At 47.1% G+C, this 22,663-nt stretch overlaps 1 protein-coding gene across 3 annotated transcripts in view; it reads right to left on the reverse strand.

The window, feature by feature from the left end:
* The window catches only part of LIPC (lipase C, hepatic type), a 67,764-nt gene that overhangs the window by 14,320 nt on the left and 30,781 nt on the right, over nt 1-22,663 (reverse strand). For 2 of the 3 annotated variants that reach the window (XM_061595000.1, XM_061594999.1), the window contains exons 2-5: nt 14,678-14,853; nt 11,640-11,819; nt 7,836-7,953; nt 383-616 (exon numbers count right to left, since the gene is read on the reverse strand). In XM_061595000.1, the coding sequence (XP_061450984.1) occupies nt 383-616; nt 7,836-7,953; nt 11,640-11,819; nt 14,678-14,853 (708 nt within the window). The remainder of the gene's footprint in view (nt 1-382; nt 617-7,835; nt 7,954-11,639; nt 11,820-14,677; nt 14,854-22,663) is intronic. The other variant, XM_061595001.1, reaches the window with a different exon arrangement.

Here is a 22,663-nt window from a genome sequence, read left to right on the forward strand (position 1 = left end):
AGCCTAGGAGGCTTCTTCAGCTCCTGGGGGCCATCACAGGGACTAGTGGGCTTGTGTTCTGTTTGTGGGCCATGAGTAATACAAGCCTGGATGAGGGAACAGCAGGAGAGGAGGCCATAATAATTGGGGAAAGCAGGGGACAAAGGGCAGAGCCGCTGTGCTGTGACAGAGCCACTATGTGGCCCCTGAAGCTCTTTCAGCTGATGCTTAGAAACACTAAGCACCCCCCTTCCTTGGGCCCACACCAAGCAGGCTTCCACGCTCATCTCTTTAATCCAAAGTAGAAACTTTGGGCGTTATGATTTCATTCAGGATAAGGGGAAAGACTAGGTGGGCCTGATCCCGTTACAGCCAGGCTCTGCTGACATTCTGGTGTTCTTACCTGTAATCCCATACTGTACTATGTGATTGTAGACATGCATGATGTGGCATCCAGGCTGAAAATTTCCCCCATTGGGGTAGAAGTCAAAGTGAGCGACGGGTTGCTCAATGCCAACACTGATGCCCATGTGCTGCTGGGTGAATGTGTGGATGGCGTCCACAAAGTCGGCATCATCTGGTGATAAACGGTCCATTGGGGACATGCCTTCAAAGAGAGGGCCCGCAGGATCAAGGCCTGTAGGAAATGGAAATCATGGCTTATGATAATTGCACCATCTCTCTGCGCAGCCCTTGACAGAGTACAAGAGGGCAGTTGTCTGCCTGAGGGCAGGGCAGCCATGATGTAGAATTCAATGCAGGATGGATGAGAGAGGGGCATAAGGGAAATGGGAATGCGGTAAATATGCCATTTATGTTGGGGTGCAATTGTGAATCTGGCCACAAGCTGGCTGAGGGCTCATACTATGACCAGGGCTCACCTTTCCCATCCCCAGGATTCAGGGGACATCTTGGACTGGGAGGAGAATGTACCCTCTGAAGCAGACTTTGATGTCCCTGCCTCCAGAGGATCCCATGATGCCAGCACCTCTCTGGTCTGAAGAGGTGACGTCACCCTCTACAAACTCTGAGGACTCCAGCTGGGAGGCCTCAGTGGAACAACAGTCCCCCTTGGGCCGCCAGAATCCACGGCTCCTCAAACAGGCAGGTCTCCTTCAAGAGCTGAGGCTCTACTCTTGGGGTTAGCTGGTCAAAGGGCGCTGCAGGCCTATGCAAGGCTCAGTCGGATTTGGCCTGGTGCCACTCAGAGCTGTCCATGGTGCTGCGTGCCTGGCTTGTTTGCCTTTGGGACTTGGGGCTGGGTTTGCCTGCAAGAGCCTGGCCTATGCTTGACCAGACTGCACTTCCTGGGTTTGGACTTGGTGCTTGCAGTGCATGGTGCAGAACAAGCCACTGGATGCGGCTGAGATGCTGCTCTGCTGGCACAATGGTAAGCCTCCTAGTGTGGCGACCCTTATGCTGCCAGAACCCCCTGGTATGCACATGGAGAGGGCAGTGGGCATAGCTTTCTTGCTGGAGGAGTTTTGCTGGCAATGGGGGGAGGGACTGGGACACATCAGAGCAGCTAAGGATCCACTGGATCCTAAGCTCTCCCATTCCGCTGACATGGCTCCAAAAGAGGCCCCAAGTACGCCAGCTCTGGGGCTGGTGTAATAAATAGAAAATGGGGGGGGGAGCAGTTGAGTAAGTCTTTTGCCACCCCCCACCTTGGCTACCAGGAGTCAACAGGGCTTAGGAAATGGCAGTAGCTCTGCCAAGGAATCTCCCCACCAACACTATAGGCTTGCTCTGCCTGGTGCAGAGCAATGGAATGGAATGGAATGGAAGCTGGGGGAACTGGGGGCCACAGCACCACAGAAAAGGTGAGTACTGAGGAGGAATTTCACAAAGTTTGAGGAAAAACACTGAAAGCTGAACAGTGTCAATTTTCCTAAGGTGGCAAATCCCAAATGACCCTCCTCCCTATTCATCATCCAGGGAGCATCAATGATGGCCACAGGTGCTGCACAAGAGCAGCTCTTTTTGAAAGCCCTCATCAAGCTTCGCTTCCGCCTCCAGTTTAGACTACTGCTTCATTATCCTCAGTATTGGTCTATGAGCTTCATTGGCTCTTGGCTTACAATAATCAAATGGGCTGGGCCAGGCCAGGCAGGTCCCAAATTTTGCTCTGCCTTTTCCATCCACTCATCCTTTCATTGTTGTTGGAAGGAGTCACCTTGGACACGGGAATATACAGTAACCTATTGTCTAACTGGGTTCAAGGAAGCTGTCAACAGCCATGAAAGACGTGGATAGAGACTGCTCTGAACTAAGAGGTAGTTTTCCATTTGCAAAAGGTCTCCTTTGCACTTTCAGAAGAAGGAATGTGATAAGCAAGAAGGAGAATGCTGTGCTACTTTATACTTCCTGTAAGCATTTGGAATATGAGGATTTAATTTCAGGAACCGAATGTCCTGCTTTATGGTCTATGGCTGCAAGCCTATCATCCTACCTGGGAGTCAAGGTGATTCCAGACAGATGTCTGTTATGAAACTGTTGCTCCACAGGTAGGCAGGCAGGCAGGCTTGCATTTTTTTCATGTCTACATGATGTCATTGGCATCAAAATGCCAGCCTGTATCTCTCTCCCCCACACCTTTCTGGAGGAAATTTGATATATTAAATACTGTGGCCAGACCCATTTGTAATATTTCAATGACTCATACACAGCTCCCTAAGTGTCACTGAACTCAGAGGGGCTTACTTCTGTGTGGACCTCAAAGGGCTGCACTGCGCAAGCCATTATTATTGTTATTGTTATTTAAATTTATACCCCTCCCTTCCTCCCAGAAGGAGCCCACATTAAAATAAAATGGGCTTGATCCAAGGTAAGAGCACAGCCCTATATCTGTCTACTCAGCCCTACTAAGTTCAATGGTGCTTACCCAATGTAAGTGTGTGTAGGATTTCAGCCCAAGTTAGTTGAAATCAGTGGGTCAAGTTAATCATAAGTCCCACTAATTTCCATGGGAACCGTGTTTAGCTCATTAGCCTGGATCCAACCCACAAACAATAAAGTCAATAAGATACTGAAAAATATTTTTAAAATAATTCATTTAAAAAGCATGAAATAGCATGAAAAATAGTATGTATAGTAAATAACCCTATAATATAACCCTATGCAAATGACTACAGTGTAAAAACCCTTACAATCTGAAAAAATGGATTATTTAAAAGGCCTAACCAATCAATCACCTGAGCATCAGCAGGCAAGCCTTTCTGGGGAGGGCATTCCAGAGCCAGGCACTTACACAGAAAGCCCTCTCTCCAGTCACCATCCACCTCACCTTTGAAGGTGTGGGAACTCAGGGAATCAGGCAAGTTCATGAATAGGCCCTTTGGATCCTGGACCTGAAGGTCAAGGGGGCATTGGCTTGGCCCGATCAGACCCAAAGGTTTGAATAAAAAGGAGTCTGACTTCCTGTCTCTTCTCCTGTATCCAATCACAACCTCTGTATTTCAAAATTATTGGATGCCAACAGGATTTCCTAGGCTTGGCACGCTATATGTGGATTGGGCCCCCTACATTCCCCACCCACCCCTCTCCCCACAATCGAGTGACAAGAAGTGCTGCTTACGTACATATATGGCCAACACAACCAGTTATTTTGAATCCACACTCCTGATTTAAGATGTATTTATAGAACAGATTTTTAATCTGCCTTTCAGAGTTCCTGCCCTCAAAAGGCATTTTGCAACAGTTATAAATAGTTCAAAAACCATAATCATATAATGATTAAATAACATATAAACATTAAAATGACATTAAAAAGATAGCAGCAGCTAAAACAAGCATAGTTTGACTGAACCAACTCTCAGCCTAACCTACCTTGCAGGGTTGCTGCAAAGATAAAACAGGGGGGAGGACCCAGGAGGAAAAGCAAGGTGCAAATACATTATGTCATATTCACAAATCTTGCAGTAACGGGGGAAAAACAAGCATAAAGGCAGCCCCCCAACTACTTTAACTGTAAGATTCCACAGGTTTGATATTTTATAGCAAAATACAACCTCCCCTTACAAAACTTGAAAGCGTGTACAGTGTGAGTGAACCTATTCTCAGCTTGAGATTTGAAACACAGTCCTTTGCTATGTCCTCTCAGACATGATTTACAGCACAATCGTAACCATGTTCACCTCAAAATAAGTCCTATTGAATTCAGTAGGGTTTATTCCCAGGTACTTGGGATTAGCATTGCAGCTTTTCTCTCAGAAAAGTGAGAATAGGGTTAAAGCTTCATATTGGTAAGGTTTTGAAAACAGGCTATGAATTAGACAAATAAACTGCCCTCTTCAGCAGCCCAGGAAAAATTGAATTTGTTTGATTCCTTATCGTTAGGAAACTATAACACATTGTAATGTCATCATAAGCTGAATGTACACTTTTTATTTCTGTTCAAAAACATTTGATAGATAAAATGAACAATATGCTACTTTTGCAAGTAATTAAAAAAACCTGCATGTGCACTTTTATTATCATCATCACTGAAATTGCCTACCAAGTTCCTGCTGTGATCTTCTGTTCTGAACCTCGTGCTCTACATATGCAAACAGAGGGAAAACTGGGCACAGGCAGCCACACATGCTACTATAAGTTTACTCAACTCATGTGATGTGCAGCAAGCAGGAAAAGGCAACCGATTTCAGTACTTGCAAGGGGTTCTAGCTATTGCTTGGAGGTCAACAAATCCCTTGTCTATCACAACGCTGACTTCATTTTTTGGCTAAAAACCTGAAAGGGCGGTGATTGGAGTAGCCAGCTATTAGCTCATTTTTTTAACATGTTGCAGGGGTGGGGGAAAGCTGATTTTGGTGTGTATCTCTTGATCCAGAGCACTTAGGAACTTTTTCATAAAATGAAAGTGAAGAGCCTGGGGCCTCTGGTCTGTCAGTGGATAGCCTTAGGATTCTGTGCTCAGATGATGTATCCCAGGAGGAAAGGCTTTCAAACTTCCTTCTAGAACATTAGATCATTGATATTATATACAGACTGTAAAAATGAAAGATATATTCCAAAACCTATATTAGGCCCTTTAAAATAAACTTTTAGTGGGCCAACCAAACTGCCAGGAACATGGTGTTAAGGTTTTGAGCTCTCCAGAGCTCTTCATCTGAGCAAGAGGGTGGCTGGGAAGAGGAAAAAAAACTGACAGTGGCTGATGGTGACACATCTGGGAGGAATAGCTGCAGAGGCTGCAGACATTCAGGTGAGACTCGGTTGGGTTTCAGGTCGCACTTCAGCTGCTGGGAAGAAGGAACATGCAGTGGTTGACCCTCCCCGCACCCATCTTTGGGAATGTAAAATCTGGCTGTTACCAGGCCTGTCTCCAGCCTTAGATGAAACATGCACGTTCTGTGGAGGCAGAAAATGGGAATAAAGGGAAAGGAGGCAGCTTTTATTATTCATGAAGCTGGAGATTAATTTTTAGTAGCAGTTGGAGGGAATGTTCCCTCCAAGAACAAAGTCCCATTAAAGATTAAAGATGTACTTTAAGACACTGTCCTTCAACCTGAGGTCCCCAGAGGTGGCTGGAGTGCAGCTCCCATCATCCTTGGCCAGTGGCGAAGCTGGCCGGGGTTGATTCTTTTTTTAGTGTCCTGTCAATCCTGTGAGGGGAGGGGGGGTGGACTGAATAACTGAAAATCATGATGTTGTATGTATGTATTGTATATTTTTGAAATTCATAATAAAAAAACAGAGTTTTAAGGTCATTGTTGCTGTTGCAAGTGCAAACTGAGGATGGTTGGGTTACTGTTTAAACCAGGGGTGGAGGGACCCAGGCCAAATGTGGCCCTCCAAGCGTCTCTGTCTGGCCCTTGGGACTCTCCCCAAGCCATGCCCCCCACTGGCCTTACTTCATACCCTCCTTGAGAGCTTTTGGCTTGGCTGGAACAAGTCCTTGAACACTGATGATGACACTGTCTAGATGGAGACAATGCAATGGAGCTGCCCTTAAACAGGTGGAAGTGCACCATGTCTAAAGAACCCCACCCTGGACCCAATGGTTTGTAATAACCACTGGCCCAGTCACAAGTATTCCCTTCTTGGGCAAGATGGTGGCAGAGCAGTTGCAGGAGTGCCTGGAGGAGTGCCTGGATCCTTTTTAATCTGGGTTCAGGAACAATTTTAGGACAAATCAGCCTCAGCTGCCCTGATGGATGGCCTGTATAGAGAGTGGGACAGGGAGAGTCCGACTCTGCTTCTGCTTCTTGATCTCTCAATGACTTTTGATACCGTTGACCATGATATCCAGGTCCAGACTATGTTGTGTCCCCATAGACCTTGTGCTATCATGTGCCACAGGGCACAGTCTTGTCACCTGTGCTCTCCAACATCTACATGAAGCTGTTGGGAACAGTCATTAGGAGTCTGAGGGCAACACAACTGTATTTTTTCCATAACATCTTATTCAGGAGAGGCTGTGCAAGATCTGAACCATTGTCTGGCCACAGAGGTGGACTGGATGAGGGCCAATAAACTGAGTTTGAATCCTGGGAAGACAGAGGCACTGTGGGTGGGTGGGTGATACCTGTGTCCAGGAGATTGGCCAGTTGCCTGCTGTGGATGGGGGTGCACTCCCTCTGAAAGAAGAGGCCTGTTGTTTGGGGTGCTCCTGGATCCATCTTTGTCACTGCAGGCTCAAACAGCCTCAGTAGCTAGGAGTGCCTTTTAAAAGTTGTGGCTAGCATGCCAACTATGGCTGTTCTTGGACAAGGATATCTTCCTGACCGCAGTGATTCATGTGCTGGTAACTTCCACACTTGATTATCACAATGTGCTCTGTGTGGGGGCACTCTTGGGCCTGGCCTGTTGGCGAGGACAGACTCCTACCAGCACTAAACTCTGCCAGTGTTTAAAAGCTGGCACTGGTTGCCTCTATGCCCCCAGGTCAGGTTCCGTTTTCTTGTAATTATTTAAAAGGCCCTTAACAACTTGGGTCCAGGATACCTTAATGACCACTTGATGCCTTATATTTGTGCCCTGTCGCTGAGGTCTTCGGGGAAGTCAGCCATGTGCATTCAGTATTGTGGGTCTGATTCTGTGGATTTCCCTCCCAGCTTCTCCACCCATGGCTTGAATGAGGGTTTGTGAGGTTCATAGAATCATAGAATAGTAGAGTTGGAAGGAGCCTCTAAGGCAGCCTTTCCCAACCAGTGTGCCTCCAGATGTTGTTGGACCACAATTCCCATCTTTCTTGACCACTGGCAATGCTGGCTGAGGCTGATGGGAGTTGTGGTCCAACAACATCTGGAGGCACACTGGTTGGGAAAGGCTGCTCTAAGGCCATCAAGTCCAACCTCCTGCTCAATGCAGGAATCCAAATCAAAGCATTCCCGACAGATGGCTGTCCAGCTGCCTCTTGAATGCCTCCAGTGTCGGAGAGCCCACTACCACTCTAGGAAATTGGTTCCATTGTCGTATGGCTCTAACAGTTAGGAAGTTTTTCCTGATGTTCAGCTGAAATCTGGCTTCCTGCAACTTGAGCCTGTTATTCCATGTCCTGCGCTCTGGGACGATCGAGAAGAGATCCTGGCCCTCTTCTATGTGACAACCTTTCATGTACTTGAAGAGTGTGATCATATCTCCCCTCAGTCTTCTCTTCTCCAGGCTAAACATGCCCAGTTCTTTCAGTCTCTCCTCATAGGGCTTTGTTTCCAGTCCCCTGATCATCCTCGTTGCCCTCCCCTGAACCTGTTCCAGTTTGTCTGCATCCTTGTTGAAGTGTGGAGACCAGAACTGGACGCAGTACTCAAGATGAGGGCTAACTAGTGCTGAATAGAGGGGAACTAGTACTTCATGCGATTTGGAAATGATACTTCTATTAATGCAGCCTAGAATAGTTTTATTCTTCTTACCTGTAATTCTGCCAATCTTTTTTGTGCCCCGAATGTAGCTGCCGGCAAAGCCCGAGACGTGAGCTCCGAGGCTGTATCCAATCAGGTGAGCGCGGCCTCTGGAAAACTGGACTGATTCCTGGAAGACAGCCAGCAGAGGGGATGCCAATCAAAAGTGTGAGCATGCAGTCGTGGGCTAGACCCGGGGTTGATGCCTGAGGCAGAAAATCCAAATGGCCTCCCCTCCCCTGAGTTCACATGGGGCCACAATCTGGTGGAACGTCCTTCTGAGCAAGCCCCATTGAGATGGAACAGTCGCCCTCTTGCATCACTTCCATTTATTTCAATGGGGCTTGCACAGGAGAACGTCCCGATGGATTGTTAATTTGTCACATTTGTATCTGGGCTGTTCCTTCAAGGGATCATTAACATTTTATCCTCACAATGACCCTGTGAGGTAGGTGAGGCGGAGAGAGAAGAGAGAGAGAGGTTATTCCAAGCTCACAGGCAGTGTGCGCCCCGACTGATTGGGGATTTGAACCTGGGTTCCCCAGTCTGTGTGTGACTTCTCATCCAGTCTTCCCAGCCAGCCTACTGCTCTACAGGCTCCCATCATCCCATCCCACTGGCCATGCTGCTGGGGCTGCTGGGCGGTGTTGGGCTCCAGCCACAACTAGGGGCTCCACCTTGGGGGAGTCTGCTCTAGTCAGGCTGACTAGACCAGGGGTTCCCAAGCTGTGGTCCATTTAGTGTTTTTCTTTGGGATGGCATTATCTAGATAAAGGCTGCACAAGAAAAGCCCCGCCAGGTCAGACCAAGGACCTGTCCAGCAGAGGTCCCGCCTGCCTTGCCTTCTTACTTACACTCAGTCCAGTGATTAAACTGCTTGTCTGCTTCCTCCTCCTGCTCCTCCTCTCAGTGTTTCTCTTGTAGAACTCCAGAAGGAGGAAGGGTAAAAGTAGAATGAGCTAACTCCGCCTCTCATTGGCTCTGGCTGTACCTACTGTTGGGCTCCCTGCCTTTTGCCCCACCAGTTCCAATGGGCACCAGCCACCACCGGGCCCATGATCTAGTCCAGCTTCCTGCTTGTGGCCAATCGGATTCTTCTGCAAAGCCCACAAGTCAGTAGCCCTCCCTTTCTGAGTCCCACTCTCACTCTCTCGTAGCTGATATTCAGAGGAAGATGGTCTCTGTAGATGAAGTTTTGATTTAGCTCTCATGCCCTGATACGCCTATCCTTCATGAATTTATTTACTCCTCCTTAAAAGCTGTCTAAGCTAATGGCCACAACCACATCCTGAGGCAATGAATTCCATAAGTTAACAGTGCATCATCTGGCGCTGGTTTAATCACACTCTCTTGGGCAGACATTGCAGGGAGTTGCTCAATCTACATTTCAAATAGTGCAGGAAATTGTGTTCCTTATTACTTAGTGTGGCAGAAGGGATGGCTTTCCAGATATGAACCTTGGCATGTTTGCTAATTTTGCCTTTTTCTTCAAGTAGTACTCTGCCTTCCCTTGAGACACTGGCACATTACAAGACAGTTCTTGTCCGAAATGTAAAATGCCTCAACTATACCAGAATTGGCAGTATGACAGGATATAGAGGGAAGCCCGGGGGGGCGGGGGGCGGACACTCCACTCTCCCTAATCAATACTGTATACACTTTACTTCCTTGCTTAACTTCTGCCAACCGGGATACACGGGATCTCTTTCCCTTCTAGGCTAATACCCTCTTAGAGTATCTTCAGAAGACTGTATTGCAGCAGCTGCGGCTGCAGTCCCACAATCAATAGGAAGCTCCAAGCTCAGCCTTTGAGAAGAGACCGTTTCCTTATGGTGCATACTCTGTTCCTCATTGTACAGGTGAAGCGTTTGGAAAGAGCAACACACACAGGCAGGGGCTGCTCCATGCACAGCATCAGCCCTCCAAAGGCAACAGCATCACTGCCCTTACCAAAAGTGCTTTGTGTCAGCCAGTTGCAAAAATGCAGACTTCCTTTTCCAGCTAGAGTCAAGCTGTCTCCATTCTCTCTTGCTGCACATGCACCCAGTCAGAACAAACTGGTTTGGGCAGGTGGAGGTGTGCCCCCTGAGTAATGTTCCTGGCTGAACTTAAACATGCCTGTCAATCAGCTACGAAGGCACCTTTCCTGAGAGGGAGCTGTGGGTGTGCAAGCAGTGGAAGCATCAAGAGAAGGTGTAAGGAGGTCTCTCCGCGGGTCGATGGAGCAGTTGGCAAAATCAGTAGCTGCTGCAGTCACCCAGAGGCTTCCGACCATATAGGTGCATGTTAACCACCCTGGGATACTGACTGATGAAGGGCAATTAACAAATTGAACAAATACATAAATAATAAAATGGATAAATTATGGGCTCCTGTGCAAATCTGCTGTGATGCAGACCTACACCTAGAAGACACCTTGAAGACTTGTTTCTTTAATGCCCTTGGCCAGAACAACCAAAAAACATTTCTTGCATCCCTATGTGTTAAGCACTACCAAGCCTCCCTTAAATTCATACCTATCTGGATGGCAGGAAACAATTCGCCTCCATATTTCCCACCTTCTAGGGTGATTCCCAGATTTAGAATTCACTTGATATTGCCTGTCTATGTGTCCATCGCACAGAGAGCCGATTCCACTGGCTGTTAGCCGCGTAGCTGTCACTCATGAGCCATGACTCCTTATTTGACAGCCAAAGCCATGGAACCGTTCCCCTTGGTTTTCGTCACTCTCTGACTGTCTCAAGAGGCTCCAAAGGACACTGGAGTCACTCAGACTGTGCTTGCGTGGTGCCACAAGACTGTTCAGTATAGATTTAGGAAGACCAGTAAGCGATGCTTATTTGCTTTTATCGCTCAAACCCTCTTTCTACTATGTTGGTCTGTAGATCCTCCTTTGAAAACAGAAATGGACTGCCTTCAAGTCGATTCTGACTTATGGCGACCCTATGAAGAGGGTTTTCATGGTAAACGGTATTCAGAGGTGGTTTACCATTGCCTTCCTCTGAGGCTGAGAGGCAGAGACTGGCCCAAGGTCACCCAGGGAGCTTCATGGCTGTGTGGGGATTCGAACCCTGATCTCCCAGGTCATAGTCCAACACTCTAACCACTACGCCCTTTAATCTGACATAATTCATTTTGAGGCATGGGTGTGACTGGATTCCTGTACCACTCAGCAGATAGAATTCCCTTAATGCTGCTGAGATGGTTTGAGTTACTCTACAGGTCATGAAGCTCACTGGGTGACCTTGGTCCAGTCACTGCCTCTTAGCTTCATGAAAACCCTATTCAGAGGGTCCCCATAACTTGGAATTGACTTGAAGGCAGTCCATACAGGCTTTAAGTCACAGGTGGGGGTGCTCCAGAGATTGCTGGCCTGCAACTGCTGTCATCACCTCTGACCATTGATCATGCTGGGTGGGGCTGATGGGAGCTGGAGCCCCATAACATCTGGAGAGCCACAGCTTCCCCACCCCTGCTTTAGGTTAACAGGAAATCAGGAGGGTCAGATGGGCGAAAGCTTGACTGGCCGGAATGCAGCTGGTGGTCCCCCTGTTCTTAATTAAATAAGCCATAAGCCAAGGGAGGCTCACAGCTTAGGCTGGCTAGAAGCAAAGGCAGAGGACACATTGCCAGTGGTCTGCTCTGCAGGGTTGGGGCTGGGACTGTTGACCTTACCTCCACATCAGCCCATAGATGTAAGTGGCCAACACTGGACACATTTACAACTTGGAAGTCTGGGGAGCAGGGGGGGGGAGGACAGACAGTAAAACACTCACACAATGCTATTCCACTCCCTCTTTGTCTGAGCCTGCTTACCTCCAGCCATTCCAGGAACCGAGCTATTTCTTGGCCAATGCGGCGGGTGTTCTGTACAGCAATGGGGTAGTGCTCAAGGGCAAGGGTGAGCCAGTCAGTGATGATCACATTGGTTTGCGTCAGCCTCGATTTCAGCGCTTCAGCCAGCTGCCAAATCCACCCTTCTAGTCTTCCATCCACCTGCAGTCGTAGGAGAAAATGATGTCTGTAAAATCCCTTGCTGGCTGCGACATTTCATGAAACCCAAGTAAGGGTATGCCTGGACGAGTGCTCAGAACCAGACAGGGAGGCCATGTGCTTCTTGCCAGTTCCAAACTATGTGCCTGGGATGACTGTTGGCCCCCAATTGTGTCCATCTGTTGTAGCATATTAGAAGGACAGAAGTTTTATATTTCTGTACCCTACATTTCTGGAATGATGACATATTTATATATATATATATATATCTCTTCAGAGAATAGAGGGGATTTCTTCTGCATTAGAGGCCAATTGAAAGAAATGGCATCCATACATGAGAACATGTTTTTTAAAAGGTGTATGGTTGAGACCATGACTAAATAAGGCTTCTCAGTGCCTTCCTCCAGTCCCTGTGCTGGTTTCTAGCTGCCCAGGGCTGTGAGAATCACTCGTTTTAATTTTTTGTTTTTTTATGAGTGTTTATAATATACCAATAAGACAAACACATGATTGGAAACACTGCTACGCAGGGCCAGAACTGGCTCCACTTCCATGTTGTGAGGACATGTGGCAGAAACTGGTGACACGTGCTGCTCTGTGACACAATGAAAGTCCTGCTGCCCACCTCCCCCAAGAGCCTGCCTACAGTTGGATTTGAAGATATGAGGGCATCTATGAGGATCCTGTCCAAGAAAGTCTGCATAATGCAGACAGTGCACCCCCATCCCCCTGTAGTCCATTTTGGGAGATATAACCCACAATTTCTTTTAACCACGCATTTGCTCAGAATGGTGTGCATAAATGAACTGAATCAGAACTGACAGAGATGAGCTCTGAGTAAATGCCTGCAATGGTCTAGAGTTATCCAAAACACTTCATTAGGCATTCTTGGAATAGCAAGAAATGGAACCTGGGCAAAAGGAGAGGGAATCCTGAGATGGAAGAAGGGGTAGGGTGTTTCTGAAAAATTGCATTGCCCATCTGCTGCCTCAAGATGGTGCAGTCTGCAGGTATTGCCGTTAGATGGTTAAAAAGAAATGTAGCAGGGTGACATAGAGAAATTTATTCATGGGGATAGGAGGTGCCAGGTCATTAAAAGGACTGTGATGCAGATGGGCTTCTGCATCTGTTAACTGATTACCATGCCTGTCTTTTAAAACAGTCCACATCATTAGAGGCAACAAGTTGATAGCCTGGGTAGATGCAGAATTACGGTGTAATCCATCTAGGTAGAGGACTCTGCCCTTTCAGGCACTAAACAAGACACTCGTAGGAACTACCGGGAACCCCTTTCTGAGGACCACTACGGGTGCTTGGGTTAAATGAGCTAAGAAGCTGGTCCTGCCAATTATCACCTCTCACACCCTTTTTGGAGCATGCCAGTTTTAGACATGAAGATAAATATCTCCAGTACAAAGCCTGGGAAGAGAATATAATTGATTATGTGATCTGTATAACAATGGCCAGCGATTATCTGAAGCAGAACTGCTTCTAAAGGAAGGCAATTTGAGACCTTCCTGGCTCCAGCTTCATCAAGTTCAAACGTTTGCCAGTTTGAACATCAAGCATCAGACACCATGGGGACATCTCAGCTGGTATGAGCACATGTGTGTTAAAGCGGATGATGACCCAAGGGGAGTGATCTCCCGCATTTTAGGGGCCTTGATAGGGGAGATTGTTGGGGACTCTATGGGACTAAAATGGGGAGAGGGGAAAGTTGGATTTAGGATGAGAATTGCCCAAGGGAACATGAAAGGCTACTTGAGTGAAGGTGCCCTTGACATCAGTGTCAGCTAAAATCCAGGAGAGAGCTTTTAAGTAGTGCATAGATGGCACTCGACTCAACTACAGTTGCGTAGGATAACCCCTGATATTTTTAGAGACTGTCAGAGAGGTTGTGGGGAGGTCAGGTCCATCTTGTATTTGGAGTAGGAGTGTTGCTTTGCACAGGAATGCTGAAAATGGTCTTTGCTAAGATATCCGTTATCAAGGGACAATGACTCCTTCCAGAGCTATCTATAGTATTGCTGATGATAGACCTGTCAAAGGATGCCCGGCTAATCCACAGGAAATTAGTAGCACTTGTGCTTGTAGCAGCCCATCCGGAACTTGCATGTCACTGGAAAACAAGGGGGTTCTCAATTAAAGGATGGCTCAATAAGATCTGGGATATGGCCTTGTTGGAATGTCTGGCTTACCAATACAGGGCTTATTTATTTATTTATTACATTTCTACCCCGGCATTCTTTTCATGCTAGAAACCCAAGGTGGCTTACGTATGGTTTCCAGGAAGTCTCCCATCCAGGCACTGACCAGACCTGACCCTGAGCTGGCCTTATGTGCCTTTAGACCATAGCCAGGGTTCTCTGTGGAAAGCCAAGGGGGACAAATTGGACTGGATCTTGTTGCCCTTCTTGTCTTACGTGAATAGAGATGGTCAATTGTTGCAACCTCCCCCCTCCCAAATACAGCTATGGTGAGAGTACATCCAGTGGACCCCCAAGACTTGGGGACATAATTAACTCTGGCAACGTAGCAAAATCTGGGTGTTGTGTTTTCACTTTGCATGCATCCCCACCCCATCAAATGTACTCTGCTTGCTATGTACATGAATTTTGTTATATTGTTTTATCTTCTGATTATTGATTTTTTCAAATATTTCAATTTAAAAATAAAAAAGATGGTACAGTCCACGCCACCAATACAGGACTTTACTGCCTTATGTGTAGGCCAGGCCAAAAAGCGGCCTCCAAGGAAGAATGAAGGGGAGGGATTTTGTATAAAGCCTGATTTATCTATGTATCCAAGTCCAGCTTAACAACGACCAGGATGAAAAACAACAGTAACAGGAAGTTCATTACCGACCATCCGTGGACTATCATCACCAAAGGAAGGGAGGCATTGAAACGACATTTCTCAAGAGTGACCAGCTGGTTAAATTCGATCAGGCAGCCTTCTTCAGCAGTATTTGAGTACAGCAGGAACTTGGTCTGGAAGTGGTGGTGGGCAGTCCTCTGAACTGACTGCACTTGTGGCCCTGAAAAGAGACATTTTGGAAACAGTCACCAAAGGCATTCACCTACTGATTTTTCTTTGGCAGGTCAGTTGCATCCTTTTGGTAAGATGGAAGGAAATTTTGCAACCTTATCAGGTTGTTATTTTGAATCAAGAGGCTTCACTGATTAAAAGGCCTTCCCAAGAGCTGAGGGTTATGGTTGCCATCTTCGTCCTGATAGAGCTCCTGCGTCCTTGCTTCTGGACAGGCAGAAGGTGAGGTGGTGAGCTTTTTCCCAACAAGGTAACATAGTGATAGGGACGTCTTCTCTGGCTGAATTTCTGCCTGCCGTGACACGCCTCAGTGCTCCAGATTGCCAGAAAAAGGGCTAGTGGTAAGAAGGTCCAGCAAGAAAGCTTTGTTGCTAATGTTGGATCTCTCATTCAGTGGGATCAAAAAGTCAAACTGATGAGAATGCAAAGAGGGTAGCAAAGACTCTGAAGCCCTTGGAAAGGATCTCTGTAAAGGTACATCCCCTGCTCAGACTCCCTTTTCCCTGGGTACTTCATCCTTCACTGGCCATCCTAATACCACATCTCCCTCATATCTTGAAGAGTGTGTGTGTGTGTGTGTGCGTGTGTGTGTGTGTGTGTGACAGAGAGAGAGAGAGAGAGAATTGTAGTGCCTTTCACTAAGCATGTTGTTGCATCATCTGGGTAGGCCAATTTCTTGCCATTTTCTTTCCTTTTCACAACTTTTCATTGAAATATGTGTGCATCTCAGATAGGGATGGGGGAGAAATTCAGGATGGCGGGCATTTTAATATGAATCTCCCTAATTCACACTTCCCAAAACAATACACAACTGAAATCCATCTCTCTTCCAGAATTTGCACCTCTCCAAATGTTGTATATGCATATATGAAGGGAAAGCATGCACAAAAATATATTTCTGAAACTAACATACAATGCTTTATATTTTGCACTATATTATCCATTATAAGTTGCTTGCAAAAATGTGCATAATAGGAAAAACTGCATATAAAATGTGTATATTAGCAAAAATGCACATAAAAAAATTGGAAGCCAATGCAGAAATTTGGTGAATTGAAGGCTGTAACAATGAGCAGCCAAAATTCACATATCCACATATCCCATTCCCTAGTCTCAGATCCAAATGTCCATTCATTTGCTGGGCCCTGAACTAGTTTTCCTAAACAGTTTACTTTCTCTGTTCAGCTTCCCTTTAATTTTTACAACGTTAGTTTGATTTGCACCTTGATATAAGTTTAACAAGACTTTAGCTGGCAGCAAGCGCCATCACAGCACTAACTGATGACATGAAGCAAGAAACCAATCTGTGAGCCATAAATGTCAGAACAGAGCTATCCCTTTCACTGCTTTAATTAAAAAAGAAATTATTTGCTAGGATTACACTTTTTATGTTAAGTATCACTATTCAAAGGGAACCACATTGGTCCAGCAATCTCTTGCTGGCATAGCTCTCTGTACACGCAGAGAGCCCCCCATGTGCAAGGGCTCCTTTTTTTCTCTTTCAGCTTCATACATGCAAAGGCTTCCAACCTCACACTGAAGAGAAAGGGAAAGCCTCCCCACAGAAGAGTTCCATGGGCCCTTCAGAGCACACATGAGAAAGCAGGTCTTTCATAGTTCTTGGGCTTTCCTCGTGTCTTTTGGTGCTGAGGCAGCTGCTTCCCATGGTATAATTCTGACAACACAGGGATTCTCCAGGGAAGTGTTTCCTGGACAGAAGGTTAACTGGGAAGTTTGCTCAGATCATCAGAAAAGGCTGTCCTGCTGGTGCCACCATTAGCTGAGGTACTGCATGTAGAAACTGAGGGCAGCCTTTTTAGTGGTGGCATCTGCTCTATGGAGCTCCCTTCCCTCTGAAATAAGGCAAGTGCCAACTATGATGAGCTTCTGATGCCAGCTTAAATCCTACCTGTTTACCCAGGATTTTGCATGCTACTAATTCCCAGCTTGGATGATGTTGGTGATTAGGGTGACATGGACATGGCCTGCCTTCAAGTCGATCCCGACTTATGGCTACCCTATGAATAGGGTTTTCTGTTGATGTGTGTGCACAAACATTTTCATGGTAAGCAGTATTCAGAGGGGGTTTACCATTGCCTCCCTCTGAGGCTACTCATCCCCAGCTGGCCAGGGCCTGCTCAGCTTGCCACAGCTGCACAAGCCAGCCCCTTCCTTGTCCGCAACTGCCAGCTGGGAGGCAACTGGGCTCCTTGGGACTATGCCACTTGCCCACGGCTGCACAGGTGGCAGGGCACATAACCCCTGAGCCACCCCCTGTGGCCCTTGACACCCAGGAGACACGAGTGGGGATTTGAACTCACAGACTCTGGACTCCCAGTCAGGCTCTCCTCCCCACTGTGCTTCTTAGTCAAATGAAATCAAATTTTATTATAGTCAACAGACCATTGAATCACAGATAAAAGCAGATAACATTATTAGAATCTCATTAAAAAATATATAAATGGAATATATATATAAATAGAAAGGACCAATAACACACAGTTGGTTTGGAGACTATCAAACAATCATTAATGGTCTAATACAAATAGCCAAGCTCAAGAATTTGGCCACTTGCTCAGTAACGGACTTGTTAGTACCTTGAAGTAATATAATCATAAGAGATTTGCTAGAACGACCAGGAAAAGACTGGGTAACAGGGGAGATTAAGTCCTTCCTGGCCCCTTGATAGAAACTGCAATGAAAAAGAACAAGCAAGATGGACTCAACCTCTGCATTGTTGCAGGGGCAACACCTAGATTTCATGGGAGCTTAATTATATCTGCCATTGAGTAATTTAGAAGGCAGAACATTAACCCTTGCTAGGGAGGCCTTCCTCAAAGGTGGCTTACATAAATATAAAATATATAAAATATACGCAGTTTAAAACCAAAAAATAAAACAACAATGGCTCCATAGAATACGAAAAGCATCTACCCCACAAAAATGAACCAAATAAAAAAGGGAGGATATACAAATAAACCAAAAAGCAAGTATTAATAGTTAATCACAAAACACACACACACACAATATGCTACAACGGCTTAATGTTTTAGTATTTTATCTAATTTTATGTGTTTGTATGATGTGAACTGCTCTGATATTACTCAGATAAAGGGTAGTATATAAATAATCTAAAATGAAAATAAGAAAGTGGGAGGAAGGATGGGTTAGGATAGACGGAAGCAAGCAGCGGGAGCCAGGCTGCGGCACCCCAATTTCTGCACATCCCTTTTGCCACAAACAGGGAGAGCGGAAATCTGCATGGCTGTGATTCCTCGGTAAACTTCCCAGTCTGGCTTGGAGCACTTCACCTACTCCAGAGAGGGAAACTCCACTGTACCCCCATGTGCAGCCATACACAGCTCCCTCTGACAAGCCCACAGAAACACTCATTCTGGAGTCACACCCCCAAAGGCCATGTGTGAAGTAGCTGCTCACTCCTGAATGAGATGCATGTTGCCACTGGCAGGCAGCAGTGTGAGGCAGCAGTGTGAGGCGCTCTGTTTCAGGCTTTGCTGCCTGCTGTGGTGAGCTGGGTCCTGCTGGAGCGCAGATGAGCTCAAGAGCAACAAGCGAGGGAGCACCGGTTGTGCATCTGAAGAAGACTAGCCTGGCGCTGAAGACTCTTGTGCAGGAGAGGGAGAGCTGATCGTTCCTCCCCAGTTATGGGCTGGGCAGTGCCCCCAAGTGTTTGGTCGGCTCCCAAGGTGGTAAGTCGGTGCTGGGCACCTGGTGCCCTCCAGATGCTGCTGCTGGATGCCAACTCCCACCATCCCTGGCTGCTGGGGCTGAGGGGAGTTGGAGTCCGGCAACATCTGGAGGGCCCCCTTCCCTGCCAGGAGTGGAGGAGGAGCTGGAGCTAGTCTGTTTCCCCCCCACGCCACTGCCTTTGGTCAAACTGGTTGTGCCCCTGGGCAGGCTGTCATTCAGGGGCCAGAGGAGATTGCATCGGGGAGGCACGTTCCTGGCCATGGCAGGGTCGAAAGGGAGAGATGATGGAAGAAGTGATGCCTTTCAAGCAGCCCACTACAGGCAACTGTCAGGGGATGGGCAGCAGAATTCGGAGACTCCAGGCCAAGTGGGAAATCCCTATGAAGAGACCTCAATCTCCACCCCTGACCCTTGGGACAATTGCATCACATCCCTCTTTTTTTCTTTAACCCATACAATTGAACTGAACGAAAGTTAATTTGCAAGGGGCAAACCCACGAAGAGGAAATTCAACCTTCCCCTGCAAACGAGATGGGGTGTGTGCGGTGATTTAGTCCAAGGCAGCCAAACACGCACTTATGAGGACATCCCGTTTCTGACTAGGGCCTGGGAGGGAGACAGCTGATCAGAGGCGGAGGCGGCATCTTGGGGAAAAGGCCTTCACACCTTGTTCTGCTTGGCCCTCCTTGTGCAAAATGCAGTGTAAGCTTTGTGCCTTTCTTCCTGCCCTTGGCACACCTGCATGCGCTCTGGACCAGATACCTCAACTGCTTGCTGGATTTTTTAGGGGGAGGAGCAGAGTGTCTCTCCCACTCCCCACCCCCACCCCTACCCCATTGTGCCAAATTTGTCCAGTGCAAGATGTGCCCTTCTACTCACTTTGCTTGTTCATGTGTGATATTCAGGCACATTGCCTTGACTTCCCCCTTTGGGGCAACACAGCCCCCACCTCACCCCCTCAGTTTCATTCTGCTGCAGACCAGCATTTGGAGCCCTGCCAGGGAGCCACACTGAACCCTCTTAGTCAAGTCACCAAGATCCAGCTGTCAAGGGTCCTCACGCAACACAGCCTGGTGGCCCAAATCTGAAGGGGAAACTTTGAAAAACCAGCTCCATGCGGGGTGGGGAAGCTGTGGCCCTTCGGAGATTGCTGGACTCCCACCTCCAATCATCCTTAGCCGCAGGCCCTGCAGCCTCAGACTGGTGGAGCTGGTGCCCAACAGGATTGGGCATGTTCCAAAAACATGTTCCAAACAGATTCATGAATGACATGTTCATGAATAACAACAGTATTCAACAATACCCAAATCTTTCTGAAAAGCAGCAATATCCAAGTGGCAGCACTAGATCAAATAGCATCATACAATGAATAAATTACTTGGAACATGTTTTTCAGTACCATCTTCTTGTTTTTTCATTCACTCTCAGCCTACCCTACCTCACAGGGTTGTTGCAAAAAAGCAGAGGGCTAGGGAGGACCCAGGAAGAAAAGAGAGGCACACACATATCCTGTCATATTCACAGACCATGAAGAGACGGTGAAAAAATGCACAAAGCCCACCCTCCCACTGCTTTAACAGCAACATTCTGCAGTTCTGATATTTTGCAGCAAAATACCAACAAAAAAAGCTTGCCAAAACACGCAGCGGCATGTGCCACTTGACAGAACCAGCTCTGAGCCTAACCTACCTCACAGGGTTGTGGAAAGACTCCATGCGCACACACACTGGAGACGTAAAAATACATACACCCCATATGAAAAGTTTATTGTCAAAACCAGTTGGTTATTTCAGATTTTTTAAAAAATCAGTATTAGCTTCTGAATAAGAGCAGTGACACTGAAGTAAGCCCTGCCTAATTGCCTAAAAAACAGGATGGGGAAGAGAGGGAGAGAAAGCAAGATTGTCAACACAGTCCTATGTGTCTACTGAACTTACAGTGCAATCCTATCCATGTCTACGCAAAGGTAAGTCCTCTTGAATTCAATGGAGTGATGAGACACTACAAATGAAAACACACTCAGAAACCAGGAAGGGGGCATCCCCCCACCCTCCATCCTTCGGTTGCTACATGACACTTCTGGGTTTTTTTACAACCAAGAAGCCTCTTTGTAAAGTGTTCAGTTTTCATTTCCCTTTTTTTGTGGGGGTCGGTGGGTGGGCAATTCATTAACACCCGCTCACATTTACTGCGTAGTCAACTCTGCAGAAAATAGCTCTATGGAGTACCCGATGTACCTTTTGATTCACTGGTGCTCAGTTATCAATCACAGTTCTGACTTCACTCATTGGCTAAAAAACCTGAAGGAGCAGGGACTCGGAGCACCAGGCTAGCTCATTTTTCAGAAATTGGGGAAGGGGGAAGCTCACATTTCAACGTCTAGCTTTCGTTCCAGAGCAGGCAGAAAATTGGTCTTTTTTAAAAGGAAAGCTAAGAGACTGGGCCTCCTGCTAGCCCCAGGCCCGCTTCTGTCTGTCTGTCTGTCTGTCTGTCGGTGGCCCTTTCCTGGCGAGCCGCTGATAGCCATTGCAGACAATACCGCGCTAGATGGACCAATGGTCTGAAATAAGGCAATTTTCTATACCAGGAACCTTTTTATTATTTATATATTCAATTTATATCCCGACCTTCCTCCCAAAGGAGTCCAGGGCAAACATGTAAACGATAAAACTTTTAAAGATAATGAGAAAAGAATTTAAAAAGTTAACAACCATCTCAGCCAATGATCTCAGGGTTGTCAGGGTTTCAGGCACCAGGAATGTTTTTCAATCTCTCGTGAAAGTCAGTGAGGAGGGAGACAGGCACATATTAGCAGGGAGGGCATTCCACACATGGGATCTGCCACTAGAAAGGTCCTGTCACGTGTTAACACCAACCGGGGAGCCCCCAGTGTCAGCACCACCAACAAGGCCTCACCTGCCGACCGCAGGTTCTGAGATGGTTGGTACAGGGGACAGCTTTTCCTTCTGCATACAGGAGGCAGCTGGACAGCCACCTGTCAAATATGCTTTCATTTTGATTCCTGCACTGAGCAAGGGGTTGGACTCCATGGCCTTATAGGCCTCTCCCAACTTTATGATTCTATGATAAGCTGCTCTTTTTAGGTACTTGGATCCCAAGCTACTACTAACTCCTTGAATTGGGTTCGGTAGCTCACTGGCAGCCAGACAGTGCAGCGCTTTCAGGCCCTGTGACACATAGTTCAATTGGGCTGCCCCCACTTACCAGCCTAGCAGCCGGATTCTGCACTAGTTGCAGCCCCCAGACTGTCTTCAAGGGCAGCCCCACACATAGCTCATTATAGTAGTCCAGAAGGAGGTTACCAGAAGTATGGAGAGTGTCCTGAGGACCAGATAAAGAGGCTTGGAGGGGTGCATTTGGCCCCTGGGCCTGCGGTTCCCCACCCCTGTCTTGTGCTGTTTGTGAAGTGGTGACTTACTCCACAGGGTAAGCTTATAAACTGGAATCCTCCCTACGGATGGCTGAACTACTCTGTGGTGAGCTCTTCTCCCCGGGGTAGCTTATGGAATGCTAAGGGGGTAAGGCAAATTTCACCACACCTGTGATCACCTCAAGCAGAAATCTTAATCAGAAACCAAGGGAAGCCATAGAGGGCTCAAACGGTCGTCTTCTCCACTTGGTAGAAGACCAATTCATAGCAGCATGACCTTTTGCAGGCAGCAGCTTAATTCACTGGATGTACAATTCTGCTTAAACGTCAATGTTTTAAAGTGAATCTTATTTTTCTGGGCAGGGCAGAAGGAGGGGGCGAAGAAGGACTAAATTCTGCACGGCCTTACATATTGTGGTAGGCCTCCAGCAAATACTTAGGCATGGTCTTTGATCAGGTAAGTACTTCCATTACAGCCCCTGAATTAAGTGAGATTCTTTCAGTGCTCCCTTGCTGTGCAGGAGTAAGTCTGAAGTGTTCCACGCCTCCTATATTCAAGCTCTGGTAGAGCCTCACCCACACAGGTTATTCAGTCTGGAAGTCTGGGGCTCTCCCTCTAGAGTCATTTTTTTATGTTTTGGTGTATATTAGGATCCTCGCGCCAGTTGGAACTTTCTTGCTTCAGTTTTGTTCACCC

The sequence above is a fragment of the Rhineura floridana genome, chromosome 14 (assembly GCF_030035675.1).
Source record: "Rhineura floridana isolate rRhiFlo1 chromosome 14, rRhiFlo1.hap2, whole genome shotgun sequence".
Taxonomy (NCBI): Eukaryota; Metazoa; Chordata; class Lepidosauria; order Squamata; family Rhineuridae; genus Rhineura; species Rhineura floridana.